The 27605-nt window shown below is 41.5% G+C and overlaps 2 protein-coding genes across 2 annotated transcripts; both read left to right on the forward strand.

Annotated features, from left to right (window-relative positions):
- LOC117381808 (potassium voltage-gated channel subfamily G member 3-like) lies at window positions 1-10857 on the forward strand. Its single transcript, XM_033978836.1, has 4 exons — window positions 1-614; window positions 781-1162; window positions 1256-1478; window positions 10850-10857. The coding sequence occupies exons 1-4, from the start codon at window positions 1-3 to the stop codon at window positions 10855-10857; spliced, it is 1227 nt and encodes a 408-aa protein (XP_033834727.1).
- Window positions 8276-27605, forward strand: LOC117381807 (E3 ubiquitin-protein ligase CBL-like). The gene is made up of 15 exons (XM_033978834.2): window positions 8276-8874; window positions 10602-10849; window positions 15088-15234; window positions 15638-15794; window positions 16835-16956; window positions 18292-18429; window positions 19158-19245; window positions 19556-19687; window positions 20821-21030; window positions 21593-21691; window positions 22037-22296; window positions 25279-25428; window positions 25793-25887; window positions 25973-26152; window positions 27056-27605. The coding sequence occupies exons 1-15, from the start codon at window positions 8731-8733 to the stop codon at window positions 27322-27324; spliced, it is 2439 nt and encodes an 812-aa protein (XP_033834725.1). The 5' UTR covers window positions 8276-8730; the 3' UTR covers window positions 27325-27605.

Genomic DNA, 27605 nt, shown 5'->3' on the forward strand with positions numbered 1-27605 from the left:
ATGAAGCTTCTATCAGGCTGTACTTTAAATGTGGGCGGCAGACGGTTCCCGTTCACCTCAGACTTAGTGACCCACCTCCCTCTGAGTCGCCTCAGTCGGTTAAATCGCTGTGTATCAGAGAGTGAACTCTTAGAGTTCTGTGATGACTATGACCGAGAAACCAATGAGCTGTTTTTTGACCGACATTCAGATGCCTTTAGTTTCATTGTGGCGTATGCACAACATGGCGCCCTGCGGCTGGCACCCAGCATGTGTGAACTGTCCTTTCTGAATGAGCTACTTTACTGGGGTCTGGACTCTGCAGAGCTGCAAACATGCTGCCAGAGACGGTTGGACCAGCGCATGAGTGACTGCTATGTGCATTTTTTCCCTGAGTGTCGCTTCAGTGACTATGGACTATTTTATCAGAGTGACAGACATATTGGGGAGGGCTGTGGAAGCAGGTGGCGGGGCTGGATGGAGGCTGTCCGTAGAACCTTTGAGGAACCTACGTCCTCATTGGCTGCTCAGATCCTGGCCTCTTTATCAGTATTGTTTGTACTCATCTCAATGGTGATGCTGTGTGCCAGCACTCTGCCAGACTGGTCTAGGGATGAGACCATGGAGACTCACAGGTAATTTATTTACAAACACTCCTTCCAAATATACATAAATCAACACAAATATAATTTTTACATCATATCTCCACCAAGTTCAAACAATAAAACGAGAAACTGGCATTATTACATTTCAAAAAGATGACGAAATTAAGTAATCTATGTTTTTTTGCTCTCTGCTTAGGCTGGTGGAGTCCATATGTATCGGTTGGTTCACAGCCGAGTGCACACTTCGTTTTTTGGTCTCTCAGGACAAGTGTGAGTTTGTGCGTCGGCCCCTGAATGTCATTGACATCCTGGCTATTGCTCCATACTATGTCTCAGTCCTCGTGTCCTTCCTGACTGGTGAGGACTCAGAGCTGCAGAGGGCTGGGGTCATGCTGCGGGTGTTGCGGATGATGCGGATTTTTTGGCTGATCAAACTGGCTCGGCACTTCCTGGGTCTACAGACTCTGGGGCTGACCCTGCGGCGCTGCTACAGGGAGATGCTAACTCTGCTGGTCTTTGTGGGCGTGGCCATGGCCATCTTCAGCGCCTGGGCTCAGCTGCTGGAGTACGGCCTGGACCCCACTCCAGAGCATGGGCTGACCCGGGGCTCCAACAAGGTCTACAGCCTGCCACACCAGGACTACATCCCCCAGGACCTCAACAAAGATCTACTCCGAGCACGAAACCAAGACTACGCCAGCATCCCGGCGGCATGCTGGTGGGTGATCATCTCTATGACGACAGTCGGGTACGGGGACATGTACCCAGTTACAGTGGCTGGGCGAGTTTTAGGTGGTGTCTGCGTGGTGAGTGGCATTGTGTTGCTAGCTCTACCAATCACTTTCATCTACCACAGCTTTGTACAGTGCTACCATGAGCTGAAAGTTCAGTCAAGTAGAGATCAGTATGTGCTGGAATCTGCCCGTGATCCTTAATGCAGTACTCAGACAAAGCCCAAGTCAGACGAACTATGTGAAACGAATTTGTTTATGAAAGAAAAGATATGCCTGACAGGAATTTTTTTTGTTCATGTGCAACAGTACTGTTTTGCCAGTAGTACATAAAACAATGATGCTTCAATGGAAAGTACAAGGTTTTGTTATCATTTAGGTTTAAATTCAGCTCCACTCCAGCTTCAGTCCAAACGTCTGTTTAAAAGTGGGTTGCCATGATTGCAATAGAACACTAAGTCCCACCCCTGGATGAAATGCCAAACTTTTAGGGAGTCCGATGATATTTTTTCATAAGCAACCACATTTAATTTAATATGGACAGACCATGCATGCCCCTGATTGGCTAATCCACCTGTCAATCACTGGTGACCAGACCCACATAATTGTAAACTACTGAAGTGTGTATTCTGGATTCCAGGCAACCCAGGTCAACCTGATCAGTATCTTTACAAAGTAAATAATGTAAGTTCAACACGTGAGAGAAGACTCGCTGTTTTTAAGATGTTTAAACTCACATAATATACCTTGTGTCCCTCTGTCGAAACTGTAAATAAATGTACTGTCTTCTTTCAGTCTATCTAGTATAATTGATTACGAATTAGTTATAATATTTCAGGACCTTAGTTAAATGTTAAAAGGGACATATTATTTAAATTGACCTATTTTACATTTGATTTAGTCATGTTCGAGTAATCTTCACATAGGTCACCTAGTCAGTTTCCAACAATAAAAAACATAAATGAAAATCTGCTGCTGCCACAGTTAAATGCCACAATGAGGACTTACTGGAGGCTTTCTAGATCTGATGTTTTGAACAGGAAGCTGTAGTGTTTTAGATCAATATTGTGGTTTACAATTGTAGCACTTGTGGTTGGACAAAGAGGTTTTAGAGAGTCCATTTTTGTTCCATTTGTTGCCATATGCACTGAAATACAAGAAACACATCTTTGACCACTCTCTTCAGGTCAGGGCACACTTTTCCTATTAGGACCCATGGATCATGAGAGTACGAGTCAGCTGAGAAGATGCCACATGTCCAACGGTTTATTACATGGCATATCTCTTTCCTCACCACGTTCAAGGGTAGACACCACTGGCCAGGTAAAGTACCTCCTCTCAAAGATGAATCCTATACTCCCGCCTATAACTCATTCTACAGGCTACAAGCTGTATGAAAAGAGCTTTATAAATACATTTTGATTTGATGAGCTTCATAACAAAGTCTTCTGAAATGGTTTTCACTTCACAGCAGTGCTTCAGGGTCAAGGAATGTCAAAAGTGCAAAGCAGTAATCAAAGCAAAGAGTGATTATTTCTTAAAATTCTAAAACTAGTTTTGAGTTATTTTGAGTTTATTTTTTTGTTTGCTACATTCCATATGCCATTCATAGTTTTGCTGCCTTCAGAAAGAATCTACAATGTAAATAATGTAATGAAAATAAAAACAAAACAAAATGAAAGAGTGTCCCAACATTTCCATCCTTCAGTGTCAGGAGCAGTGGGCATCACAGTGTCGCACCTGGGGATTCATCTCAGTCTTGGTCAGGGCTACAGTAGCTGGAGGATTTGAACTGTTGTGTATGTTTTGGCTTGATGGAGGAAACCAGAGTGCCCTGAGGAAACACACCCAGACACACGGATAAATGTGCAAAACACTTAATAGCCCTAGACACTGAGCCACCATGCCACCATCACACAACCTCCCAGTGCAAATACTTCCACTAAGGAATCACTCATCTCATCACAGCACCATACTGAAAACAAAGAGAGGGAAAAAGAAATGAGGGACAATTGGGGTTTGGAAGAGAGACACATTTCCTGTTGTGTCTCCAGAGATCTGGTCTGGAAGCTGTGGTGCTGCACAGAGGAGGGAGAATTTTTTTCTTGACAGCTTTTATTCTCCTCAAATTCCCCTGACACAGGATCTGCTGACCATACCTTACCATTCTTCCTGTTAAATTGCACTTACACCTTTTCAATTAATTTTACTTATCATATTTTAACTGCTTAACGCCCTTAAAGGGGGGATATTATGCTAAATCAACTTTTTGGAGCCTTCTTCCATTTTATAATATTGTCTCCTCATCTGTAGTGGTTTAATCTTGCAATCCCTCTTGGGCACTATTTAAACCCTCCTTATGGTCAGCATTGTGAGCTCACGCCTCTTGTACAAAGCTAAGCCCACAAGCCTACATACATTTTTCATACATATATGAATGCATGATACAAAACAATACACTACAACTTGACAAACCTGATACAATGTGCAGTAGTTTCATAAGTTAGATGCACAATGATTGTGTTGTGATAGCGCTCTGAAGGGGGAGTGACTTTATGTGAGAGCATGGGGAGGGGGAGAGTCAAAATGAAACTGATTACACATTTTACTATATTTTTTTTTTTGTGAATATAGAATAATACATAGTATAGTAAATAATAAAAAGTAACATGGTGATCTAAATATATTATGTGTGTAATAAGCCATAAAAGTGTTACATCCCCTCTTTAAATTGCCCCTTGGAGACTTAAAGTTATTATGATGATTGATTGACAGATGGGCACAGTACCCACTGACTTGAACATATACAAATACAATTAATATAGTTTCTGCTTAATTCTATATTTGTAGTAAACCATATTGCCAGACATGTCTGCAGGGAGAGGGGAACACAATGTGGGCACCACATGTGCTACATGTCCATGGGGAAATCAAGTTATTAATGCTTCATAAATGTGCAGAAAAACAGCAGCCAGCATCTATTTTTAGCATTGAATTCTATGCTGAGGGTTCAAGCCCAAAGCACTATTTTCACATCAGTACATACTGTGTGAGTGATACTGCCAAAATCTAAGAAATTTATAATATATTTCCAAATACAATTCTATATATTTTTGTGGAATCCAAACCCAACAACAGTTGCCTCACAGGGCTTCACAAAATAGCTGACACTCAAGGGAAACAAGCACATGAGAACTCTCCTAGAGCGGATAAAGAGAAACCTCGAGGAAGCCCAGAGAAGGAAAGAGCACCCATGGGAGCACCCATGGGAGGACCACAATGAATCTGCTGTGGTGAGGGACTGTCAGTGTTGTTGAAGGTGACCACCTCAAAAAGTTTCAAAAGTGGTGATGAGATATGACATGGTGACTCGATATAGGCTCGACTTTTAATGTCTTTTAATGCTGCATGGACCTACACTTGGTCTACAGGATGGAGATAAAGAGAATGAGCCTGTTATTAAACAGACTAGAGATAGGCCTGTGGGTCACAATATTGATAATAGCCTAATTGGATTTTTCCCCATTCCCCCCTTTTCAGAAAATAAAATTAAAGAACAAATAAAGTACAGAGCAGTGGGCGTGTACTGGTGAAAATGGGCATTGATTGGGAATATGGCACCTTTAAAGAAAAATTTAATTTTGTCAACTGGACAAAAAGTGAAGATATTTGGTTGCTCATCCATTTTCAGTTTTGGTTGGTCCTGGTGAACTTTGTCTGAGGCACACTGACTTTTTCCACTTGACAGAATTTAACTTTTCTTTTACTAGGTCATACCTGGATGACTGAGAGATTACACAGACAAACAAACCATTTTGAAAATAAGAAAGTAAAGATTGCTCAAACACCAATTACTCTAAAAGCAGCTCTGAGAGAGAAAACAACTATAGCATGGTTATAAGCTCTGAAAAGTCCATTTTGCATAATAGGTCTGTTTTAAGGAGGATGGATGATTTTATTTTTGTAAAGGCCTATGTGTAAATCTGTTTGATTGTCAAACCTAATGCAGAGTCTCCCTCTGATCCCCTCATCCATACTACAGTTTTCACATAATTTTAACCTCTGAAACTAAGGTGTATGGAAAAAAAAGCCTAAACATAGCGTTATTTATTTATTTATTGTTATATACAGTATATCAGTCTAAACTGTATGCTAGGCCTGTTGCCTAGAGTGTGTTTCTTTAAATAGTCTACCAAAATGGACTAAACCACTAATGAAGGGAAAACACGCACTACATGTAATAACAACTTCTAACATAATCTATTAACAACTCAATACTGAGAATGAAGTACCAGTAACAGTAACCCAGGGCTCCCCAATTTTAATCAGCAGAAGGAAGACAAAGAACTTTGACCCCCATTTGCCTCTGGATTCCAACCCTGGTACGTACACATAACCAAAACTACATTAATTCAATAAAGAAGTCTAATTAATACTCAAATGTGTGTTTTAATTACAAGCTTTATTTATTTATTCTTCAAAAGTTACAATCATGCATTAATCATGCACGTTTTAGAGGTGCTGTGGGTGGGCCCATGAGCATGTCACATTATACAGTGAAATAACTGAGGGCACTGTCATTGTGGAACATTACATTGTGGCTCTTTGCCTCCACCTGCTGTTGATTTGACACATGTGCACCTGCAGTAGGAGCTGTGCGCTGTACAGTGGGAAGCATTAGGTCACCCAGTAAAGTAAAAAATGTGACAGTTCAACCCCAGTATGAGTGCATAGTGTGTAGGGCTGCAATGATTTATCAACTAACACAACGAATCTACTAAAAATAATCCTAGTCATATTTTGATCATCGTAATCCTTATGTGCAAGATGCAGGCTTTAAAATGCTTATGGAAAAAAATAATAATTGTAAACACAGTGACATTATTAAATTAAACAATCAGAACAAAAATAAATAAATAAAAATTAAAGCCTCAAGCGGCATCGAACAGCCCTTGCAGGCCGCTCTTCACACTCTACCCGGCACTCCCTGAGGGCCTGTGTTATGTTGCACCTTTGGGCTGTACTTGTCACTAAATAAAGTCTTCACACATTGGAAGCGCTAATCAAAATGCAGTAACATTTTGAGGTTTTTGAGGCATCGCCATGGCAACATCATGCAAACTACAAAGTTGGCCCTCAGACTTTTTTGACAGGGACAACCTGAAGAGTCACTGTGCCAGACTTCACATTCTTCAATGAAACTAATAAGTTGTTATATGACTTTGAAATGTACAAAATTTTGGGAATTTTCCAAATTAGTATAACATAGGCTATTTTGCGCATCACCATGACGACCCAGTGAAAGATATGACATGGGTCCCATTGACTTTTTTGATCGGGATGACATGATGACAGGCACATGTGGGTTTGAAGTTGAAATACATGACAATCACAGCCTCACATGACCAATGACAGAAAAAAATAAATTCATTTCAGGACCTGATTTAGTCCTGGTTTAATCCTGGTTTAGTCCTGGTTTTAATGCTGGTTTAGTTCTGGCTAAGACCTAATTTAGATCTGGTTCAGATCTGGTTCAGACCTGGTCTAGTCCTTGTTTAGTCCTGGTCTAGACCTGGTTTAGTTTTCGTTTAGCCATTGTTTAGTCCTGGTTTAATCTTGGTTTAATCCTGGTTTAGTTCTGGTTTTCCGTGGAGACGAGCAAGTGGCAGACCCCCCCAGACAAATTACATAGTGCACCCTCAACTTATATTATAACATTTCATTCTGTGCAGAGTCATTTTAATTTTGTTCACAATCAAATGCTATGCTATTTTATTTGTAGGTGCTATATTATACAATATTGACTCTTCTGAGTAAGAAAGAAAGAGAGAAAGTAAGTAATGAAAAATTGTCTAAAAAATCCCTCTCTCATTATTCTGGCTTTAAGCAAAGAGAGACACATTTTGGTAATTCTAACTGACCTAAAACAGGAAGTTTAGTCTGATTTCATGTCAGGCAGTGAGAAAAAAAAGTGTGTGTGCCTTTTTATATAGTGTATGTAAACTTCTGAGCCTGGCCTGATTAAAGTTGCTTTTAATTATTTCAGTGATGTATGATTTCAGTGGAGGAGTTCAAGTATCTCAGGGTCTTGTTCACGAGTGAGCGTGAGATTGGTGCAGATCGGTGCAGTGTCTGCAGTGGAGCGGTCGCTGTATGTTTACATCTAAAACATTTATATCAAGGTCCTTCGAGATGAGCCAACGATCTATTCTAGATTCATATGGCATGTTTTTATTACACCAAGTGAATTGCTTATCCACAGATTTCTCTCCCTTCAGATATAATTTATACAGTCTATGGTCTGCAACCACAAATTTGTACTTACGAGTATACAAGTACAGAGTCTGCACCTACAAGTCTGTACCCGGAGTACACGAGTACAGAGTCTGCACCAGAGGTGTCAAACTCATTGTCACAGAGGGCCACGTCATCAAAATGGTTGCTCTCAAAGGGCCAGATGTTACTGTAAGATAAATGTCACTACGTTTTTTTATCTTGTTAATTAACCGTTTCTATATTTATTACTTATTCAAGTTACAAATATTGTATATGGATTTGCATTGATACGAAAAAATGGCTGTTCAACTGTGTATCTAATGATAAACTGACATTTTAAGACAGTCATACCTTTTAATTTACTTTGTCGCGGGCCACATAAAATAACGTGGCGGGCCGCATTTGGCCCATGGGCCTTGAGTTTGACACATGTGGTCTGCACCTACAAGTCTGTACCCGGAGCACACGAGTACAGAGTCTGCAAATACAAGTCTGTACCCGGAGTACACGAGTACAGAGTCTGCAAATACAAGTCTGTACCCGGAGCACACGAGTACAGAGTCTGCAAATACAAGTCTGTACCCGGAGCACACGAGTACAGAGTCTGCAAATACAAGTCTGTACCCGGAGCACACGAGTACAGAGTCTGCAGTGTGAATTGAGAAACGTCTCACGTGTAGTTTTGTGAGCTGAGGCTTTATTGTGACGGTGCGGCTCGGGCGGAGGGCGGATGTCCGGTGTGTGTGGAGGCTCCTCCCGTCGTTAGCTCTGGTGCTGCTCTGTGCTCTGGAGCTCAGTGCTCTGTCCATGGAGACAGCGCTGCCAGAGGCTGCTTGGGCCCGGGATTAAGCTGCTTCTTGCGGGCTGTTGTGCGGGCACCGCAGCCCCCGTCGTGGAACCCGAAGGTCGGAGCCGGGACACAAACCCCAGAGCAGGACATCGCCGCTCCAGAGCCGCCCCCTCCCCTGTAGCCTGTTAGCTTGTGGCTGAGTACAGTCAGTCTTATATTGTCTTGTTGATGTACGTGACGAGACTCAGATCTGGTTTTACACAGCAGCAGTTTGTCAGACTCGGTGTGAAGCCTGTGTGCGGGTGTCCGAGGTGAGCTCCGGGGCTTCTCTCGGTGTCGGACAGCTGCAATGGCCGGAAACCCGCGGAGAGGCGCCGGACTGATCGGGCTGATGAAGGACGCCTTTCAGCCGCAGCAGCAGCCCCAGCAGCCGCACCAGCCCGCTGTGGTCGACAAGAAAATGGTGGAGAAATGCTGGAAGCTCATGGACAAGGTGGGTTCTGTCCGCACTGATGCATGTAGTGACAAATGTGGCGTGTCAGGCAACGGGATGTCTGTGATCGACAGTTTGGGTTATTTATGATTATTCCATCTGTCTTACCCCTCTCTCTGTTCTGTCTCACCCACACCCTCTGTGTCTTCTCTCAGTTCTCTTTCTCGTCTCCTCTCTGTGTCCTGTCTGACCCCTCTTGCTCACTCCTGTGTCATCCCTCTCTCTCAGTTCTGTCTCACTCCTTTCTCAGTCCTGTCTCACTCCTCTCTCAGTTCTCTCTCACTTCTCTCTCGGTCCTGTCTTTCTCCCCTCTCTCTGTCCTGTCTCCCCTCTCTCTGTCCTGTCTCACCTCTCTCTGTCCTGTCTCACCTCTCTCTGTCCTGTCTCACCTCTCTCTGTGTCATGTCTCACCTCTCTCTGTGTCATGTCTCACTTCTCTCTGTTCTGGCTCACTCCTCCCTCTCTGCACTGTCTTATTCCTCCCTCTCTGCCCTGTCTCACTCCTCCCTCTCTGCCCTGTCTCACTCCTCCCTCTCTGCCCTGTCTCATTCCTCTCTCTCTGCCCTGTCTCACTCCTCCCTCTCCGCCCTGTCTTATTCCTCCCTCTCTGCCCTGTCTCACTCCTCCCTCTCCGCCCTGTCTCACTCCTCTCTCTCTCTGCCCTGTCTCACTCTTCCCTTTGTTGTGTCTCACCCCTCTTTCTGTGTCCTGTCTCTCAGAGAAGGATTCTGTGCTTGTCATTAATCATTTCTCATTCATCAGCAGTGACCTGTCATAAACTGTGTCATGCTGCAGCACAAAAAATAAAACTTAAGTGCATATGACATATGGTTTTCTAATTCTTACGTTGTTCTCAATCGGTGTGACATTTTTGATCTGTTTAGCAACGCTAGTGCCCATTTTTATGAAGAGGAAAACTACATTGGAAGGTAATGAACCACTTGTCTCTACACATCAAATTATCCAAATATAACGCTACAAACAACTCCAAATGGCACACAAAAGTAGAAGATTAGGAAGTGCTACGATGCTAAAGATGATGTTTGACCTGGTCCAGATCCATATTCCATCCTTTTGAAGTATTTGGGTTGTATTGTATGATCTATGCCTGTGTAGGTTTCTTCTAGGTGCTACAGTTTCCCCACATGGCTCCTGACTTCAAGAGAGTCAGGGTCCAGGACTCTCTTTAAAAAAAAATTCTTAATCCCAGTGAGACTGTCCTGGGTAATAAAGGCCAATAATTTAGGGAGCTTTGACTCTGTTGTCACGTATTCACAAGTATACCTTTATATTCACAATCGACCACACAGGGAGAATAGTGTGGTAAATATTTATCATAGCGACAGTAACTCAGTTGGTATTTGTCGACTGATCCAATGGTTGGTGGTTTGAATCTCACTCTTGACATAAAAAACGTCATTGGTAGAGTGGTCAGATCCCACTGATGGATGCTGTTGTTGTGTCCTTAAGCAAGACTCATGACCCACTTTGCCCCCTTTGTCTGCGTACACTGCTGTATGAATATGTTTGTGAATGTGTGAGTGATTCCTTGATGTAAAGTCTCTTGAAGGTGGAAAAGCGCTATATAAAAATGTGACTATTTACCATATAGAATTATTTTACATCAACTAAGTGGCCATTAGCGGTAAAAAAAAGACGTGTTATGATATGCATCCTCCTCCTGTGTAACCTTTAGCCTTCCTTCCCCTGCCCTTCTGTGCCCCCAGGTGGTGCGTCTCTGTCAGAACCCTAAGGTGGCTCTAAAGAACAGCCCTCCGTACATCCTGGACCTGCTGCCCGACACCTACCAACACCTACGCACCGTCCTGTCCCGCTATGAGGGCAAGATGGACGCCCTGGGGGACAATGAGTACTTCCGTGTCTTCATGGACAACTTGACCAACAAGACCAAGCAGACCATGGGCCTGTTCAAAGAAGCCAAGGAGCGCATGTACGAGGAGAACTCCCAGCCTAGGCAAGTGAACTCAGGCACTCACCACACAGATCCTGCAGCCAACTAACTACATTTTTGTAAAGGGCCCATATTACACGCTTATCTGATCTGTGTTATAATGCTGCCTCATCACAAACAGACCTGGAGTTGTGTTTTGTTTCGTTTACACGTTTTAACACACAAACCCTGCATATTTTGTCTGAGTTCTTTTCTCAAACAGAAATCACACTGTTCCACCTTGGGACGTCATGTGGTAATATGGGAAGTGCTCCACTGTGTTTTTAAAATCCATACTCCTTCACTAGAATAATTTGGATAATTTCAACTCTGGAATTCCCCATTTCTACAAAACAAAAGGCATTAACTTGAAAACTACCACTTCATGACATCACAAGTTGGAACAAAGCATTTTGAACTTTGAAGATGTAAACAAACTAATAATCCAGGTGAGAATGAAACAAGACACACTTGCAAGTATGTTTTTGATGAGTTAACAGCATTATAACACCGCTTAAAGCTCACAAAAGTCAATAGGACCTTTAAGGACACCACATAGGCAGAGAAGAATTGGCAATGAATGGCAAGGAGTCATTTAATTTATTCGTCAATGACAAATTAAATGATTAGCAATGATTTATCTTAAAAGTCCTATATTACAGAAAATTGATTCTTTATGGATGGATGAATGGATAACTTTCTTTTTTTGCCATATTATAATGTTATCGAAAACATACCCAAACATGTTTGAATAATTCTTTTATTAGTCTGTCTATATCTCCAAAACTCAAAATGCTCTGTTCTGTCTTGTGATGCCATGTAGTAGTGGCTTTCAAGTTAACCTTTTGCCTTTTGTTCAATAGAGACTGGAAATTCCAGAGCTGAAATCAAACAAATGACTCTAGTGAAGGTGTATGGACTTTAAAAACACAGTGGAGCACTTCCTGTATTACCACATGACATCACAAGATGGAACAGAATGTTTTCAGTTGGAGAGAACTAAGCCTAAATATGCAGGATTTGTGTGTTAAACATGTGCGAATGAAACAAAATGCAACTCCAGGTATGTTTGTGACGAGGAAACAACATTATAACATGAATCAAAAAATACTGTAATATGAGCCCTTTAAAGCTAATTTCACATTAATGGCCTTTACCTGTTACAGATGTGATTTTCTACTGTTCTTAGTCATTTTTGGCAACTTCAGTGCAAACTAGGTAAAGTTGCAGTTTTCAGGTCAAAATAAAGTTTTGTCCCACCTTAAGGGCACCCAACCAGTCACTTTTGGAGTGTGATGATTTATCTCAAAACTAATCAGACTAAACATTGGTGATCCTGGACATCTGGTTTACCTTTCACCTTCTTATAAGATCAAAAAGGATCCCTGGAGATGTTTGTAAAAAATAGACTTTATTATACAGTACCAAGTACTGTACGTAGAATATATGCACAGTTTAAATTATGTGATCAAATTTCAAAAATATGATGTGCTCTAACTAATGTGCAGATGTAGGGGCCTTTTAGCAGCTAAATCACTCCTGTCAATGTAATAAACACTGAAAAAATCATCAGTTAACTTTGTGAAATATGCAGTCAGTGTTTTGCAAAAAGCATTTTAGTTTCTTTTCAAATTACTCTCCCTCGCCAAATGAATAGATACACACTAATATATACAACCGTAATACAGTTTTAGAGTTCTTTTGAGACAAAATCAATATGAAAAAAGCTTATTTACCTCCGACAGAGTTTATTCATTATGACAGACACGGTTGATTTCTATGGGAATTCTTCACGATCCCTGCCAGTATGGACAGCTGCACTGTTACATGCAGTGGGCATCCGAGTACACACAGTTTTTCCAGATGTGTTTTTGGGCTCTGGGAGAATCAAACCCAGACACCTCAGTCATAGTTTTGGGGTTTACCGTCATTTTGAATCCTGTTTACATTCGAGGAGGACAGTTCTCCAGTTTTCCTGACATATATGTAAACACAGTAATAGAACATGCAGTGCTAAAAGAGAACACACAAAAAATGGCTTGTACCAGGCCCAGAATGATCTGCTCTGCTCTCATTTTCATAGTGCAAAATCATTTTGGACCACAGTGCCCTAGTGTGACCTGATCTCACTGAGTCCCAGGTCCTGGTTCCCTTCTGAGCCGGTCTGTGGAAATGCTAGCCCTGCACAATCACTCTCACTTCCTCTGTCTTCACCAGTCCAGCAGTTTGCTCCTATCACTTACTCCACTGATCTGAGTTTTCAGCCATTCTAAATCATTACATGGATTCTGTAAAAAATCCATAACTGGTTCATTTGATTCTAGGGAATTTTAGATTAAAACAGTTATATTGTCATAACATTCTTCTAACCATGAAGTACTTTTGAATTTGGCTAAAGCATAAAAAATTTAGGATTAAAAAATATATATTCGCCCGTAAAGTTGTGTTCAAATTTTCTGTAAATCAGCTTTACAATGTTAGATGTCATTCTTCTTAATCAAAGTTCTCATCATTTTGCTCACTAATTGAACTACAAATATAAGATCTTCCACATGATACATTTTGTCTTTTTGCTGCTGTTTCTAAACATTATTCCATTAAAGCAGATTACCTTTGACTTGCTGATGGCTGAATAAACCACATCTATAAACAATGGGTCGACCATATCTCTATATTTTGCTGTAGACTTCACCGGGGGCATGGTGCCAAATACTGCTGCAATTAAGAAGAAGAAAATGTGATATAAAATAACTGGTTTTATATTGTAATATTGCTAAAAAGTCTTAGTAATTTATGTAATTAATTATGTTTTTGGTGATGTGCATGGTAAGCATTGAACATTGTCTACAGTAAACAATCTAATGCAGAACAGAAACTTATTCCTCCAAAGGGTACAGTGTCTTCATTTGGTTTCGTTGGTTCGTGGTTCACTTTTTGTGGCGTATTGAATCTCAACCTAGACATTCAAAGGCAAGTCTAAGCACAGATTGACATATTTTTGTTTGTCATATAAATAAAGATAATTAAATGTGCATTTTTGTCAGTATCACCCATCATATGAGTTCAGTTAAATCAAACTTAAAATGTAAATTAATAGAATTTGTTTATTTACTAGTCAAACTGTTTCAAAATCCAAACAAAACTAAGGCTGAAACGAGGCTTTCTAGTGGATCTGCTTGTGTCCTTGGAAACATTAGGATTTTGCCTGGAATGTTCCACAGTATGGGATTAACCCTATCCATCTTGCATTTATTCAATTACAGGCAGCTTTGTTGCAAAAATGACATTGGAAAGCATACATTGTTTATTTAACCTGCAGCCTGGCCTAGTTAGTGCCGTTACCTGCTTGTCTCTGTGGAGATTAGTTTATTACTTTACTGTGGAACATCTAAGGTAAATCAATAATATTTCCATGGAGACAAGCAGATAGCAAACCATCCAAAAGAAAAAAAATGTATATAAGCAAGCACTTTTAGCACTGTTATGCTAGATTGCAAAAATATTGTGTTCTTGGTATAATCCATATAGATTAAAGGGCCTGTGCCTGATTTTTAACCATGAGTCGGGAACATGTTGTAGTCATAGACCTGTAGTAATAACTGGATAAGACACTCCCACTCTTTACTTATGCAAGTTTGACCAGTGGCCGCTCCAGGTACTACAGTTGTCAGGAGTTTGGGCGCAGACAGAATTCTGAGTATAATGCCTTTTTTGGGGAATTCAAACTGCCCGTGTTTGACCGACAGGGCATCCACAAAAGTTAGCGTTGTAAGATTTTCTTTTTGGTATTGTGCATGAATGAGCACAGGCCAGTGATTATACGACCCCATCTTTGTTTCGGTTTTAGTTTGTACTTATTCTTTTCTGTGATTTTACACCATGTCACAGAAACAACTGTCTGGGATAGTCTCATGCAAGTATCTCCTTTATAGTTCTCTAATTTCTGACTACAGTTTTTTGTTGGAGAGAGACCATGACAGTGTCTGGGATAGTGTCGTTTTACCTGCTTCTTAGTAAGAATGTGCCTGATTGGATGAAAAAGATTACCCTGTTAGTAGCTTCTGTATTAGTTATTAGCTGGGGGAAATGTAAAATTGTTAGTTTATATTTTACTGCTTCAATTTGTTTGTTATTTAGTAGCTTTTACTGTACAATGCATCATGTAAAGAGCATTTATCTTGGCAAGGATAAATAAAAATCAGGAACTTTAATTTCTGCACATCTGGCCCCACCCTAACCATGATCCCTGACTTTTATTTCAGGAGGAACTTGACCAAGCTGTCCCTGATTTTTAGCCACATGCTGGCTGAGCTCAAAGCCATCTTCCCCAATGGACTGTTCCAAGGAGACAACTTCAGGATTACCAAGGCTGACGCTGCAGAGTTCTGGAGACGCTCCTTTGGGGACAAGTGAGTCCAATGCCCCAATGTCCACCTTTTAGAAATGGTGCCAGCTCCATGGACAGTATCAACACTTCAAAATGCTGATGTATTATAGATTTAGTCGATTACATTTGTATAACTAAAACTAAAATAATTATTTGTTGAGAACTTCACCAAAACTAAAAATGTATAGCTAATGCAAATCAATGTGACAACTATTTTATCAATTTATCAGATTTATATTTATGGAACACATATTATGCAAAACTGACTTTGAGGACTTATAACTATGTTATACTGCTCTCCCCTCATGTCCCCTCATCCCCAGATATTGAGCTATGCTAATTGGACTGATTTGGACATAATTGGATATTGTGATGAATATATGTGTTGTTAAAAGTAGCTAGTGCTAAAAGTTTTGTCCTTACAGGACCATCGTACCATGGCGCATGTTCCGCCAGGCGCTCCATGAGTTCCACCCCATTAGCTCGGGCCTGGAGGCTATGGCCCTTAAGTCAACCATTGACCTCACCTGTAATGACTACATCTCCGTGTTTGAGTTCGACATCTTCACGAGACTCTTCCAGGTACCAAACACGCAAACTCCACTCGCACATTTTTATATTGATGTGCCTTTCTCTGATTAGTAACTCTGTCAATCTTCGATCAAAATTCTATTTAAATTGCTTTAAATGGCCATGAAGTAAAAAGTTAAGTCCACCTTCTTAAAATAAATGTTGAAATCCATTATATATGTATTCAAAGTGCATATGACAGGTTAGGCTACTTACTTCACTAAAGTGCCTATTTTCTTTTTTTTTTTTTTGGTGAGGCCTATAATTTGTTTTACTAACTTCATTTCATAACCGTTACCTCGGAACTATAACATAAACAAGGGCCAAAACTGGTCTAAATTGCACAATAGTTATGATTAGACTGATAAAAATAAATGACACCACCTTTATTTTGTTAAATGTTTAAGGTCATTTTCACATGTTAGTGCGCTCTCTGGACTATAACCTGTACCTATTGTGGTCCAGAATGCGACTGTTGGGTTCTCACTGGCCCAAGCTCCGCTCTCGCAGCGAATGTTCTTGTTGGTCAACCTAACGAGTGGCAGTCCATTTTAGAACTCCGTGTACTTTTCTTTCAAAGTCTTTTCCTCTGACTGATGTAAAACTGTGGCAAATATTTATCACAGGTACTATCCCACCAAACCAAGTCATAATTAGAAAAACTTGAAAACATGCATTACGGTACATGCAGTAGGGCAGGGCAATTTTGTCTAAAAATAAAATTAGCATTTTTTTTTTTTTCTCCAAAAATTAATCTTTCGATTTTGCAAAATACAGAAATTTGTCAAAACTAACTTCCCCCATAGGGTGAAGTCTTTTAGCTCTAACCAGCTTGTTTTGTTTTTTCATTCAGAGGGCTTTAAATGGCACTGATTTAAAAGGCTGTCTTGTAAATAAAATACAAAAAAATTTGAAAGTAATATTTATGTATTCATTATAAGGAAAAACAACAGGGAATCTAAATCTGTGATTAATCAATAAGAGGTATAGAGCAGAAATGGTGCGGCTAACGACAGTGTCTTCTCTGTATGTATGTGTGCGTGCATGTGTAGCCCTGGTCGTCCCTGCTGAGGAACTGGAACAGTCTGGCGGTTACTCACCCGGGGTACATGGCCTTTCTGACCTACGATGAGGTGAAGGCACGCCTGCACAGGTTTATCCACAAGCCCGGCAGGTGAGGGCGCTATACCCACAAAGGCTTCTATTTTTATGTTCCATCAAACTTTACCTGGAGAGTAGGAAGAGGCAGCCACCTAGTAGAGATACTTTGCAGTGAAATCATGATGTCTACGGCCGCATGTTCATCTGTAACCACGGTGACACAACGCACACATGCACAGCCTGATACATTTTTAGATGGCCTGAAAACTTAAGAAAAAATACAAAAATGATTTAAACACACACACAACACATTCTCATAAGCCTGTGATCACAGAGCTTCAGACAGATCAGTGCCTACAGTTAGCTTCACACCCCCAGGGAATCTTCATGACCTCAGCTGCAAAGTATCTATCGGGGGACAACAGACAGTTTTTTCTATTCATTACTCTGTACTTTGCCACAAGGAAATGCACAAATGTTGAACCTGATCATTTCTGACTAGACCAAAGTTTGACTGACTCACTGTATTGCAACAAAAACTGCATTTTAACAATATAACTTTTACCTGCCCTCCATCTGTGTTAAATATTATTTCCCTATAGAATGTTGTGATGTCATCTGAAACCCCACAATATAGGACTTTTGATTGGACAACCTAACACTAATGCTAAACTCCAATCAGATCCCACTGAAACATCACTTTATTTGTCTCCGAGAGGCAGTTTAATCATATTGAGGACTAAATACTATAATAATAGGTCCTGTGCCAGGACAGTATGAGAAGAGTAATAGCCTTCAGGACAAAAGTGTCCCTCCTCTGTGTCCTCTGTGTCCTGCAGCATCACAGCTGCCTCGAGGGTGCACCTGAGACTCTGGAGACACAATAGGAAAGACTCTCCTAAGCCTCGCTCTCTCTCTGCTTTGTTGTTGTGCAGTCAGTGATGAGACAGGGCAATCCTTCTGGAACGTCTTCTGCCAAATTTGGTGTATAAAACCTGTTAAATTGTTTTGAAAAGTCTTTAAAATTTCAGAGTTGACTGGTTGGCATAGCTAGCTCAATGCAAGGTTGCCATGGTTCCAGAAAAAAATTGCTCAGATCACACAATCCAATAATCTCTTCACTCTTTGAACTGTGCATGCTGCACTTCTTAGTTAGTCAAATCCCAAAATGTTAAGTAAAAAATTTGAGATATACATTTTAAAAGTTTAAAAACTGCTCAGTGTGCCAGCCAATCAGCCACAAGAGCAGCCAACCACGACCATGGCAGCCAATATGGACCCATGCTGCCCTCTGCTGACCTGAAATGTATTGCAGTAAGCGTAAAATGTGTGGTGGGCTTTAATGAGAGACAAGTGTAGGCTAGACCAATGTAATGTTTAAAACTGACCTAGTGTTTCCTGCTCTCAGCTACATCTTCAGACTGAGCTGCACGCGGCTTGGACAGTGGGCCATCGGGTACGTGACCGCAGATGGAAACATCCTCCAGACCATCCCCCACAACAAGCCCCTGTTCCAGGCTCTGATCGATGGCTACAGGGAGGGCTTGTGAGTACACCACACACCACATCACTACAGGCCTGGGGAGAGTCTGAGCACCAGAGCATCGGAACTGAAATCACAATTGGAATAGTTTACATTTGCACACGCAGTTATTTACATATTATGACTATGGCTGTGACAATATGCAACAATATCATGGGCGGTCACAGTATATTGAATTGCAAGTCTCTTTGCTTAAATGCATTGTTTTATTGTTGCAAAGCTAATAAACATATGGAACTACATAGACAATGATCCAGTTCAGTGCAGGCATGAAGAAATATATTTTATATTATGAGAGTGAAAAGACTTGGGTACAAATCATTAAAGTATTTTAAAAGCAAAAACTAGCCTATCAATTTTGTTAGCCTCCAAAATATCGCAGTAAATATAGTACTTTGACATGCATATCATAAAAAATATTGTAATGGAAGATTTGGATATCATTATAACCTAATTATAACATACTATACATTCTGAGAGGAGGATTTAGGACATGGACAGAGTGGTAAATACATAAAAATCACATGGGAAATGTGTAAATATAGTATGAAAACACTAAAGTAGCCTTATAAAAATGTCATTCGTAGGCCCTTTGTGTGCTAAACAACTAAACCGTTAAAGGGCTCATTTTACACAATTTTCTGATGATGTCATTTTCACTCATCACAAACATACCTGAAGTTTGTTTGTTAGATGTTTGAATGAAACAAAACATTTGCATGTGTGTGTAGTTACCTGTTTCCAGATGGCCGTGCCCAGAACCCTGACCTGAGCGGGCTGTGTGAGCCGTCTCCTCAGGACCACATCAAAGTCACTCAGGTAAGACTGCCCTGCCCCTGCAGCTTACAGAGAGGAGGTATTTTCAACATGACTAAATACGTAAATACTTTTATATCGTATCATATGCAGTAACATGTTCTGCTAGTGTGTCTTCTTGTTTTATTCACACATTTGTAGGATGGTCCAATATGGATATTTTGCACCAATACTAATGCTAATACAGACATTGAGATTTTCCTTCTCAACCTTCCGATGTCAGCGATAGTGGTACCGATATATTCTACCTGCCTCTGACCCCCCTGAGCTGACTGTGAGTTCCTGTCTGACACTAGCCTGTGCTGTATTCCAGGAGCAGTATGAGCTGTATTGTGAAATGGGCTCCACCTTCCAGCTGTGCAAGATCTGTGCAGAGAACGACAAGGACGTGAAGATCGAGCCTTGCAGACACCTCATGTGTACCTCTTGCCTCACTGCCTGGCAGGTGCGGTCCTTCTGCATGTTTTGTATTACACTTTATACCATCTTGCAGGTATGACTCTTCTGTATGTGCTATATTGCACTGTACACCGCTTAGCAGGTGTATCACCTGTCAAAAGAATAGAAAATCAGATATTAATCCATACTAGTATCGAAACTACATACTCATTTGAGCAGGTGTCAACACTAAAAGAACTCAGATTCACAGAACAGAAATGAACCTTTGCTGAATAGCTTCAGAATGATCTTGAGCTGTATCAGAACAAGTATAAGTGGACTAGTATATGCCCTTGGACCACTATGGAACCTACCTGGACGACTGAGGGATTACACAGATTATAAGGCCACATGGTAATTTAAAAGAAAGCACTACCATTTACTGTTAAAATCACATTGTATTGTCTAAATAAAGACTTTTTTTTTAATCATCGTGGTATCGGAGCATTGTGTCTATTCCTTAGTCTTGAAATAGAGTTTGAAATTGTGGTATTGTGACAACACTATTACAGTTCCATACACCTGGCATGTACTATATTAAACTTTACATCACAGGGTTCATCACCTTATATAAAACTTAACACAGAAGCTATGGTGTAGACTATCCAAGCTCCCAGTGAAACAGTGTGAATGTAATGTTCTTTTTCAGTGTGGTACAGAATGTTTGCTGCTCTGTTTGGAACAGGATGAAGAAGTCACATCTTAAATGTATTTAAACTTCAAAAGAAAATAATTATTAATTCAGTTAAATTGTCTAAATTGACTACTGAAACTAAACATGACAAAATAATAAGATTTAAATAAAATTTTAAAATGACCACTGCACTGGTGTTTATTGTTGGGCAATTTTCTAAGAATTGAATTGTGACGGGCAACATTCTAAGTGTACATCAATTGTGAGGAAATTGAAATTGTGAATGTGGCTCTAAGAAAATTGTAATGTAAAGTATTTGACATATTGCCCGCTCCTACGTGTTATATATTGGTATTAAAAAAAACGAGACGGACAGATCGATTTGTTTTATTGTCCTGTCACAAAATACAAAATCTCTATAGCACATGTTGAAGTGTAAAGTGTGTGTTAATATTGGAGTGATAATTATTTCTGTTGCTGTTGGTGATGATTGTGTTTTGCTGTAGGAGTCGGAGGGTCAAGGCTGCCCGTTCTGCCGCTGTGAGATTAAAGGCACGGAGCCCATCGTGGTGGACCCCTTCCACCCTAAGGCCAGCGGGGTTTCCTTTGGAGGTTTTCAAGGGGCAAGAGCAGAGGCTGCGGCAGCTAACGACGAGGAGGACGACGAGCGCCTGGAGGAGCAGATCCTGGTCATGAGCAGACTGGCCTGCTCCAAGGTCAGCTGAGGAGAACCGTGCTCTGGTCACAGATCTGGGGACTGTTAAAGAAGATAGATTATAACTATATAGCAGACACAAGCACAATATATGACATCTGTGGATTATGTTTTAATTTAATTTAAATCACAATATTGATCTAAAAAGACAAGTCCGTTGACTTCCGCCTTAGAAAATGCCAGCTGCCCAATGGGAGGTGGCGTAGGTGTAAATATCATCAAAACATGCTGTCCAAAAGTTGCAGATCATGCTAGCGAGTAGCGGATTTTACCATGACCTGATGTTCAAACTCAGCTGTGGCCCCTGGTGGTGGTGACAAGTGCTTCTGAATTCATCCCTGTAAGGAGTCAGGATACTAGGAATGTGATAGGAAAGTGGGTCAATTTGAACTGCTCTTTAAAGTTGATACTTGACTGGCTTTGTCTATCATGGTTTAACAATGTAAAGATCAGCATGTTAATGGTACCCAACATTATCCAAGTCCAAAATGAATGTCCATTCTTAATCCCACTCTTTGGTGTAGCCATGTTTGTAGCTCTCTCTGGTTTTCTGTGTGTTTCAGGTGGAGCGGCCCCCCTCGCCTGTGTCCCAGCTGCCTCCTGTCCCGCCCAGGCTGGATCTACTGCAACAGAGGCCTGGTGCTCAGGCAGCCACAGGAAAGGTACTACTGTCATATACCACCTGTACATGTAGGGATCCAAAATACTGTTCTACTGTTACCTGGCCAACCAGACATCACACTTTTGGAATACAGAATATAGGGTTCAGTTCAGTCACCTCATTAGTACAGGCCTCATGTGATGAACTCTATCCCAGAAAAGACTTTTATGGTGTTGCTAAAATAAAATGTTGTAAAACTATGATCATATTCTCATTAGAAAGGACATTTAAGGCTACTTCTAAAATTCCAAGTATGACTGTCTCAACCTGCATGTAGAGCAGGGCTAGAATGGCCTGAACAGTTGTGTACTACATACTGTGTCTAACAGTAGCTCTTGTGTTCCAGATGTCCGGCAGCCATCGTGACAAGCCCCTGCCTGTGCCCCCAGCCCTCAGAGAGTTGCCTCCACCTCCCCCTCCAGAGCGCCCTGTCGCCGTGGGACAGCGGAGACCCTTACCCCTGACCCCAGACCAGCCTGCATGGGCTGCCAACTACATGATCCCCCGCCCCGCCACGAAAGCTCTAAGCTCTGTGCCTCCTCCTCCCATCAACGGCAACTCCAGCCCCCACTCAGCCACCAACGCAGTTTACTGTCTTTCTGCCAGGTGAGACTCTGCCCAGTCTACTGTCTGTGACAGGTGAGACCCTGTTGAGGAGATGACATTCTGCATTCATTTTAGGGCTGGGTATTGTCAAGTACCTCACAATATGAAATGTATCTCAATATAGACAAATCTTTCTTACTAAATGTATATATTTATTATAGAGAATAACAAAAAAAACATTGGAATTCCATGTAATAGTATTTAGTAGTATTTAATAGTATTAGTATAGTATTTAAGTGCTGTCATTATTAGTAGGGATGCACGATAATATCGGTAACCGATAATTATCAGCCAATTTGGCAATTATGACGTCACACTGATAATTCTGGTAACAAAAATACTCACCAGTAATTTAATCTCATAATTTGAAGATCTTTTCCTCAGAGGTTTTCTCATTCAGAGTCCTCACTCTGAGCCCCTGGTCCACCCTGTGCTCCAACCACACACAGAGCAGCCCAGGCCAAACGCAGAGAGCACATGTTTACATATAGGGGCTTCTTTTATGTTTGGAGGAAAGATATTTCAGGGAAATGGGCTGATGGGCTTGGACTATGCAAGAATCTAGCTGTATGTTAGTTCTCTGGCTGCACCACGTGTCCTCACGTATAATTGAGGAGTTTGCCGAGTGCCGTGACCATGTGCTCTGTGTGCAGTGACCATGTGCTCCGTGTGCAGATGACAAAACACTTCTCACTAAACAGCCCAATGCAAGTGGACTATACAGGACTGTCTGTGTCTCACTTTCTCAGCTAACTTTTTATTCACTGTTTATATTCACAAACACAGTGGCTGCTTTGAGCTTGTGTCACTCAGAATCCATCTTATGATAAAGGAACGGCCATGGTCCCTCTGTGTTGCACAAAGCATGAAACCCACAGATAACAATAAGCTTCAGATAAGCCATATTCTAATAATAAGGAAAATAACAAAATAAACCAGTATTTACAATGTGGCAAGAAGACTTGATGTAGGCCGATATGAAACATTACCAGGACGTAGGAAGTCTATAATTAATATACAGTTATCTTATGAGCAGGCTACAACCCAATACTGTTACTTCACGTCTGTAAATGCCATATTTTTAAGGCTTTATATGTTTTATATGGTCTGCTTTGTAACATTTAGGCCTATTAACTAAAAGAAACAAATACAATTTCATTTCAGAAATCAGGTTAATGTAAAATGTATTATCTGTTTTACTTTATTGGTTATCGATGCCACACGTCTTCAAATTATTGGTTGATATCGGTTGAAAATTCCATTACTGGGCATCACTAATTATTAGCATTATTTGGGTCATATTAAATTATGGCCTAATAATGGAGGAAGACTAGACTTCCTATCATGTTTGAGTGGTATTTGTGCCACTGAGGATTAGACAAGAGTTACAACTACAAGCACTACACTATTATACTATGTCTATAATTGACTGGAGCAATAATTGTTAAAGGTACAACCCTTTAATGAAAGTGCCGTCTAGTGACAGTTCCTCAGGTCTGTGAACACATGCTGGGATTGTTTTTGGTGTTAGTATTGTTGTAAACTAAAGACAGGACACAGCGGGAGTGTAATAGTCCATCTGGCAGTGCCTCTGGTGGCCTGGTGGTGTCTGGGCAAGAGGGAGGAGACACTAAACAGAACGGCGCACTCTGATTGGCTGAGCCCCTCCCACAATCTGTCTCACACATCCTAAAGGAATGGTACAGATGGAAATTTGGCTTCATCATATCTGAGACCAGGGATGCATGGTGTCAGGGGTAGTTACGTTATGTTGTGATTTGAGTTTTAAAGAGTTTCCTATATTACACTATTTGACTCTTGTGAACTATAAGCCATGTAAGAATGTTGTTACCTGGAGACCTGGAGTTCTGTTTTGTTTCATTCACACATGTCTAAGTAATCCTTTATTAGTCTGTCTACATCTCCATAGCTCAAAATGTTCAGTTGCATCTTGTAATGTCATGAAGTGGTAGTTTTCAAGTTAAGAGACACCTTTTACATTTTGTTCAGTAGAGACTGGCAATTCCAGGGCTGAAATCATCCAGATGATTCTAATGAAGGTGTATGGCATTTAAAAACACAGTGGAGCACTTCATGTATTACCACATGACATCACAAGGTGGAACAGTGCGTTTTCCTTTTAAGAGAAGAACTCAAGCTGCAGGGTTTGTGCATTAAACATGTGTGAATCAAACAAAACACAGCTCCATGAATGTTTTTGATGAGGAAACAACATTATAACATAGATGAGAAAAGTTCTGGACTTCTTTAAAATTTGACATTGTGCTGTAGATAAGGGTCACCCCTCATACTCCTTAGGTTTTGTTCCAGCACAAAGGGGGGGCCCAAACTCATTGTAGATAATTAGCACGTTCATATGCTAATTATCTATAACAGCAGGGGGTGCTAATAGCTAAACCTCCAGATTGAAAATATCACACATATCACACATGTATATGAGAATACAGTAGAAAACAGGTGAACCAAAGTCACGTCACTGCATTTTTCCACAAGGCTACAAGCTTAACTGCATTATTATTATTTAGAAATCAGAAACATGCTGTATTATTATTATTATTTAGAGATTGCAAACATGCTGCAGTATTGCTTCTAAGATATGTAATGTGAACTATGGAACAGTGGCTGAGTGGATAGCACTCATGCTTCACAGCAAGAGGCACTCTGGTTTCCCCCTTCTACACACAACATGCACAACAGGAAATGCCCTCCAGCTAAGGTAGTCCTAACCAAGCCGAGCTCAGGAGACAGTCTCTGGAGATGGTGTCCTGCATGTTTGTCCCAGCGGCACTTGGTTGAAAGATGGGTCAAATGTAAAGAATGAATTTCTCAGGGGACCAATAAAGGATACCTTAACTATAATTTTTTTTTTTTTAATATGCACAAAAACATCACTAGTGAACTTTAAAACAGTAAAAAACCCAAATGCACCAAGATCTTCTGTACTTGCTTTTGTATGTGCAGCTCTCTGTCCAGTGCTGAACGAGCAGCCTTTGACTCTGAGGTGAATGAGTACATGAGCCCCAGCTCCCTCCCAGCTCCTGGGGGCCCCTGGTTCCTGGGCTCCATGGTCCCTCCGGCCCCCAGTCAGATCCAGTCAGCACCTGAGACCAGGTACTTGAGAGCTGCTCAACTTTGGGCTCTGTTAAAGGTTCTTTATTTTGCTGAAATAAAATGCATATCCATCTTCTAATGTTTTCCCATACTGTAAAAGTTCATTAACTTTGTGATGAAAACTCAAGTGCTTTCTATTATCTAAGCATGATTTAAATTTCTCTTGTTACCATTAGCTGGTGTTTACAAGTTGAGGACTTTTAGGACTTTTAGTTATTTGGAACAGCTCTCTTCTTGTGGGCCTCGTACCCTCTCCTGTGAACCCTCTCCTACTCTTATTTTTTTCTGTGTGTCAAACCCTTTCTTCTGTGTGTGAGGGCCCCTAAGCCTGTCCTCTTTACCCTCTCTTCTGTGTGCATTTCAGTGAGGGAGCAAACAGTGACACGGAGGAGCCTCAGGTCTATGAGTCCATGTCCAATATCCAGGAGCGTTCTGCTGCAGAGGACCTGCCCCTCTCAGGTAACGGCAGGGACAGAGCATTGTAGTGGATTTGACAGAAGAGGTCTGGAAGCACTACTGCTGTTTTCTGTCTGCTGTGTTTCAGAATCCCTGTGTTCAGCAGTGCCCCAGGACAGACTGCAGGACTCTGGGCATGAGGATGTGTACGAGTACGCCATCCCTCGGCCCGTGGCCCCTTTGACCCCTGTGGCTCCTCTGACCCCTCCTGTAGCCGCCTCCCGGAGGACTCTGGCAGAATTAGACACACCTGACCCACTGCAGACCCGTAAGTGTGAGAGCTAAAGGTCGTCTTACAATATGTTTAGAGGAAGAGCACTACTGACAGCTCTAGTACACATTTATAATCTACATGCATACATAATCTAAAAAAAAAAGTCACTCTTTCACTGTTCATGTTTTTTATGCATTTAAACATTAAAACATTAAAAGTGGCATATTACGCAAAACTGACTTTTGTGAGCTTTAAGCCATGTGAGAATGCTGTTACCTTATCAGAAACATACCTGGAGTTGTGTTTTGATTCATTCACACAAGTCATAGTTTTCAAGTTAACAGCCATCTTTTTAGAGAGCGAGAGAGGGCTGAAATTATCCAAGTGAAGGTGCATGGAGTTTAAACACAGTAGAGCATGACTTCACAAGGTGGGGTGTTTTCTGTTTGAGAGAAGAACTCAGCTTAAATATACAGGTTGTGTGTTAAACATGTGAATTAAATAAAACACAACTCCATGTATGTTTCGATGAGGAAACATACATAACACATAGAAAATGGCGTAATATACACCCAGTTTAACTTCTGACAATAGCGGTTGTGGGCATTGAGCACGGCTCATGCTCCACAAGCATTGAAAATGGGTTGATTCTTGTGTTTGCAGCTCACTCTGTCTCACTACACCTCTGCAGGGATGTGCAGAGGCTGAGGCTGCTTTGGCATCTTTACTCATAGTTGTAGTTGTAAATATGAGTGGCTGATGGCCTAGGTCCAGAGGGCATGATTTGCCACTGCAGTAAATCTTCTGGTATCCCCAAGTGATGTAATGTGTAATGTGATAAAAAGCTAATTGTCAAGATTGGACCATCCAAGTGCTTGGAAATGCTTGAGTGCTTTGTTTTTGAAAAGTGGTGTGAACTCTGGCTTTTGTTCACTGTCTACTTTACCTCCTTTCCAGCCCTGGCAGGAACAGAGGAGTTAGAGCGCCCACCCAGACCTCTTCCCAGACGGGTCAACTCTGAGTGTTGCCCCCCCCGCCCCGGAACCCCCTCTGGCCAGAGCCCCAGTCCAGCCCTCAACGGGGAGATCGAGTGCCTGGTGTCCCAGGGCTACTCCCTTCAGGACGTGCAGAAGGCCCTGCTCATCGCTCAGAACAACCTGGAGACTGCCAAGAACATCCTGCGCGAGTTTGTGTCCATCCCCAGCAGTGCCCATGTGGCCACGTAACCCTCCACCTCCACGCCCCAGACCTGTGTCCCCAGACCTGTGTCCCCAGACCTGTGTCCCCAGACCTGTGTCCCCAGACCTGTGTCCCCAGACCTGTGTCCCCAGACCTGTGTCCCCAGACCTGTGCCCCCAGACCTGTGCCCCCAGACCTGTGCCCCCAGACCTGTGCCCCCAGACCTGTGCCCCCAGACCTGTGCCTTACCCAGAATCACTCACCCAAACCTGCCCACAGCCTACAGCTTACACCAGGAATTCTCCAACTGCTCTCACCAGGTAGTTTC

Source organism: Periophthalmus magnuspinnatus, chromosome 14 (assembly GCF_009829125.3).
Source record: "Periophthalmus magnuspinnatus isolate fPerMag1 chromosome 14, fPerMag1.2.pri, whole genome shotgun sequence".
NCBI classification, from domain to species: Eukaryota; Metazoa; Chordata; class Actinopteri; order Gobiiformes; family Gobiidae; genus Periophthalmus; species Periophthalmus magnuspinnatus.

Coding starts and splice junctions, on each gene's coding strand:
- LOC117381808 (XM_033978836.1), top strand. CDS start 1: ATGAAGCTTCTATCAGGCTGTACTTTAAATGTGGGCGGCAGACGGTTC. Junction 615..780: donor GAGACCATGGAGACTCACAG/GTAATTTATTTA, acceptor CTCTCTGCTTAG/GCTGGTGGAGTCCATATGTA. Junction 1,163..1,255: donor TGCTGGAGTACGGCCTGGAC/CCCACTCCAGAG, acceptor AACAAAGATCTA/CTCCGAGCACGAAACCAAGA.
- LOC117381807 (XM_033978834.2), top strand. CDS start 8,731: ATGGCCGGAAACCCGCGGAGAGGCGCCGGACTGATCGGGCTGATGAAG. Junction 10,850..15,087: donor GAGGAGAACTCCCAGCCTAG/GCAAGTGAACTC, acceptor CTTTTATTTCAG/GAGGAACTTGACCAAGCTGT. Junction 15,235..15,637: donor AGACGCTCCTTTGGGGACAA/GTGAGTCCAATG, acceptor TTGTCCTTACAG/GACCATCGTACCATGGCGCA.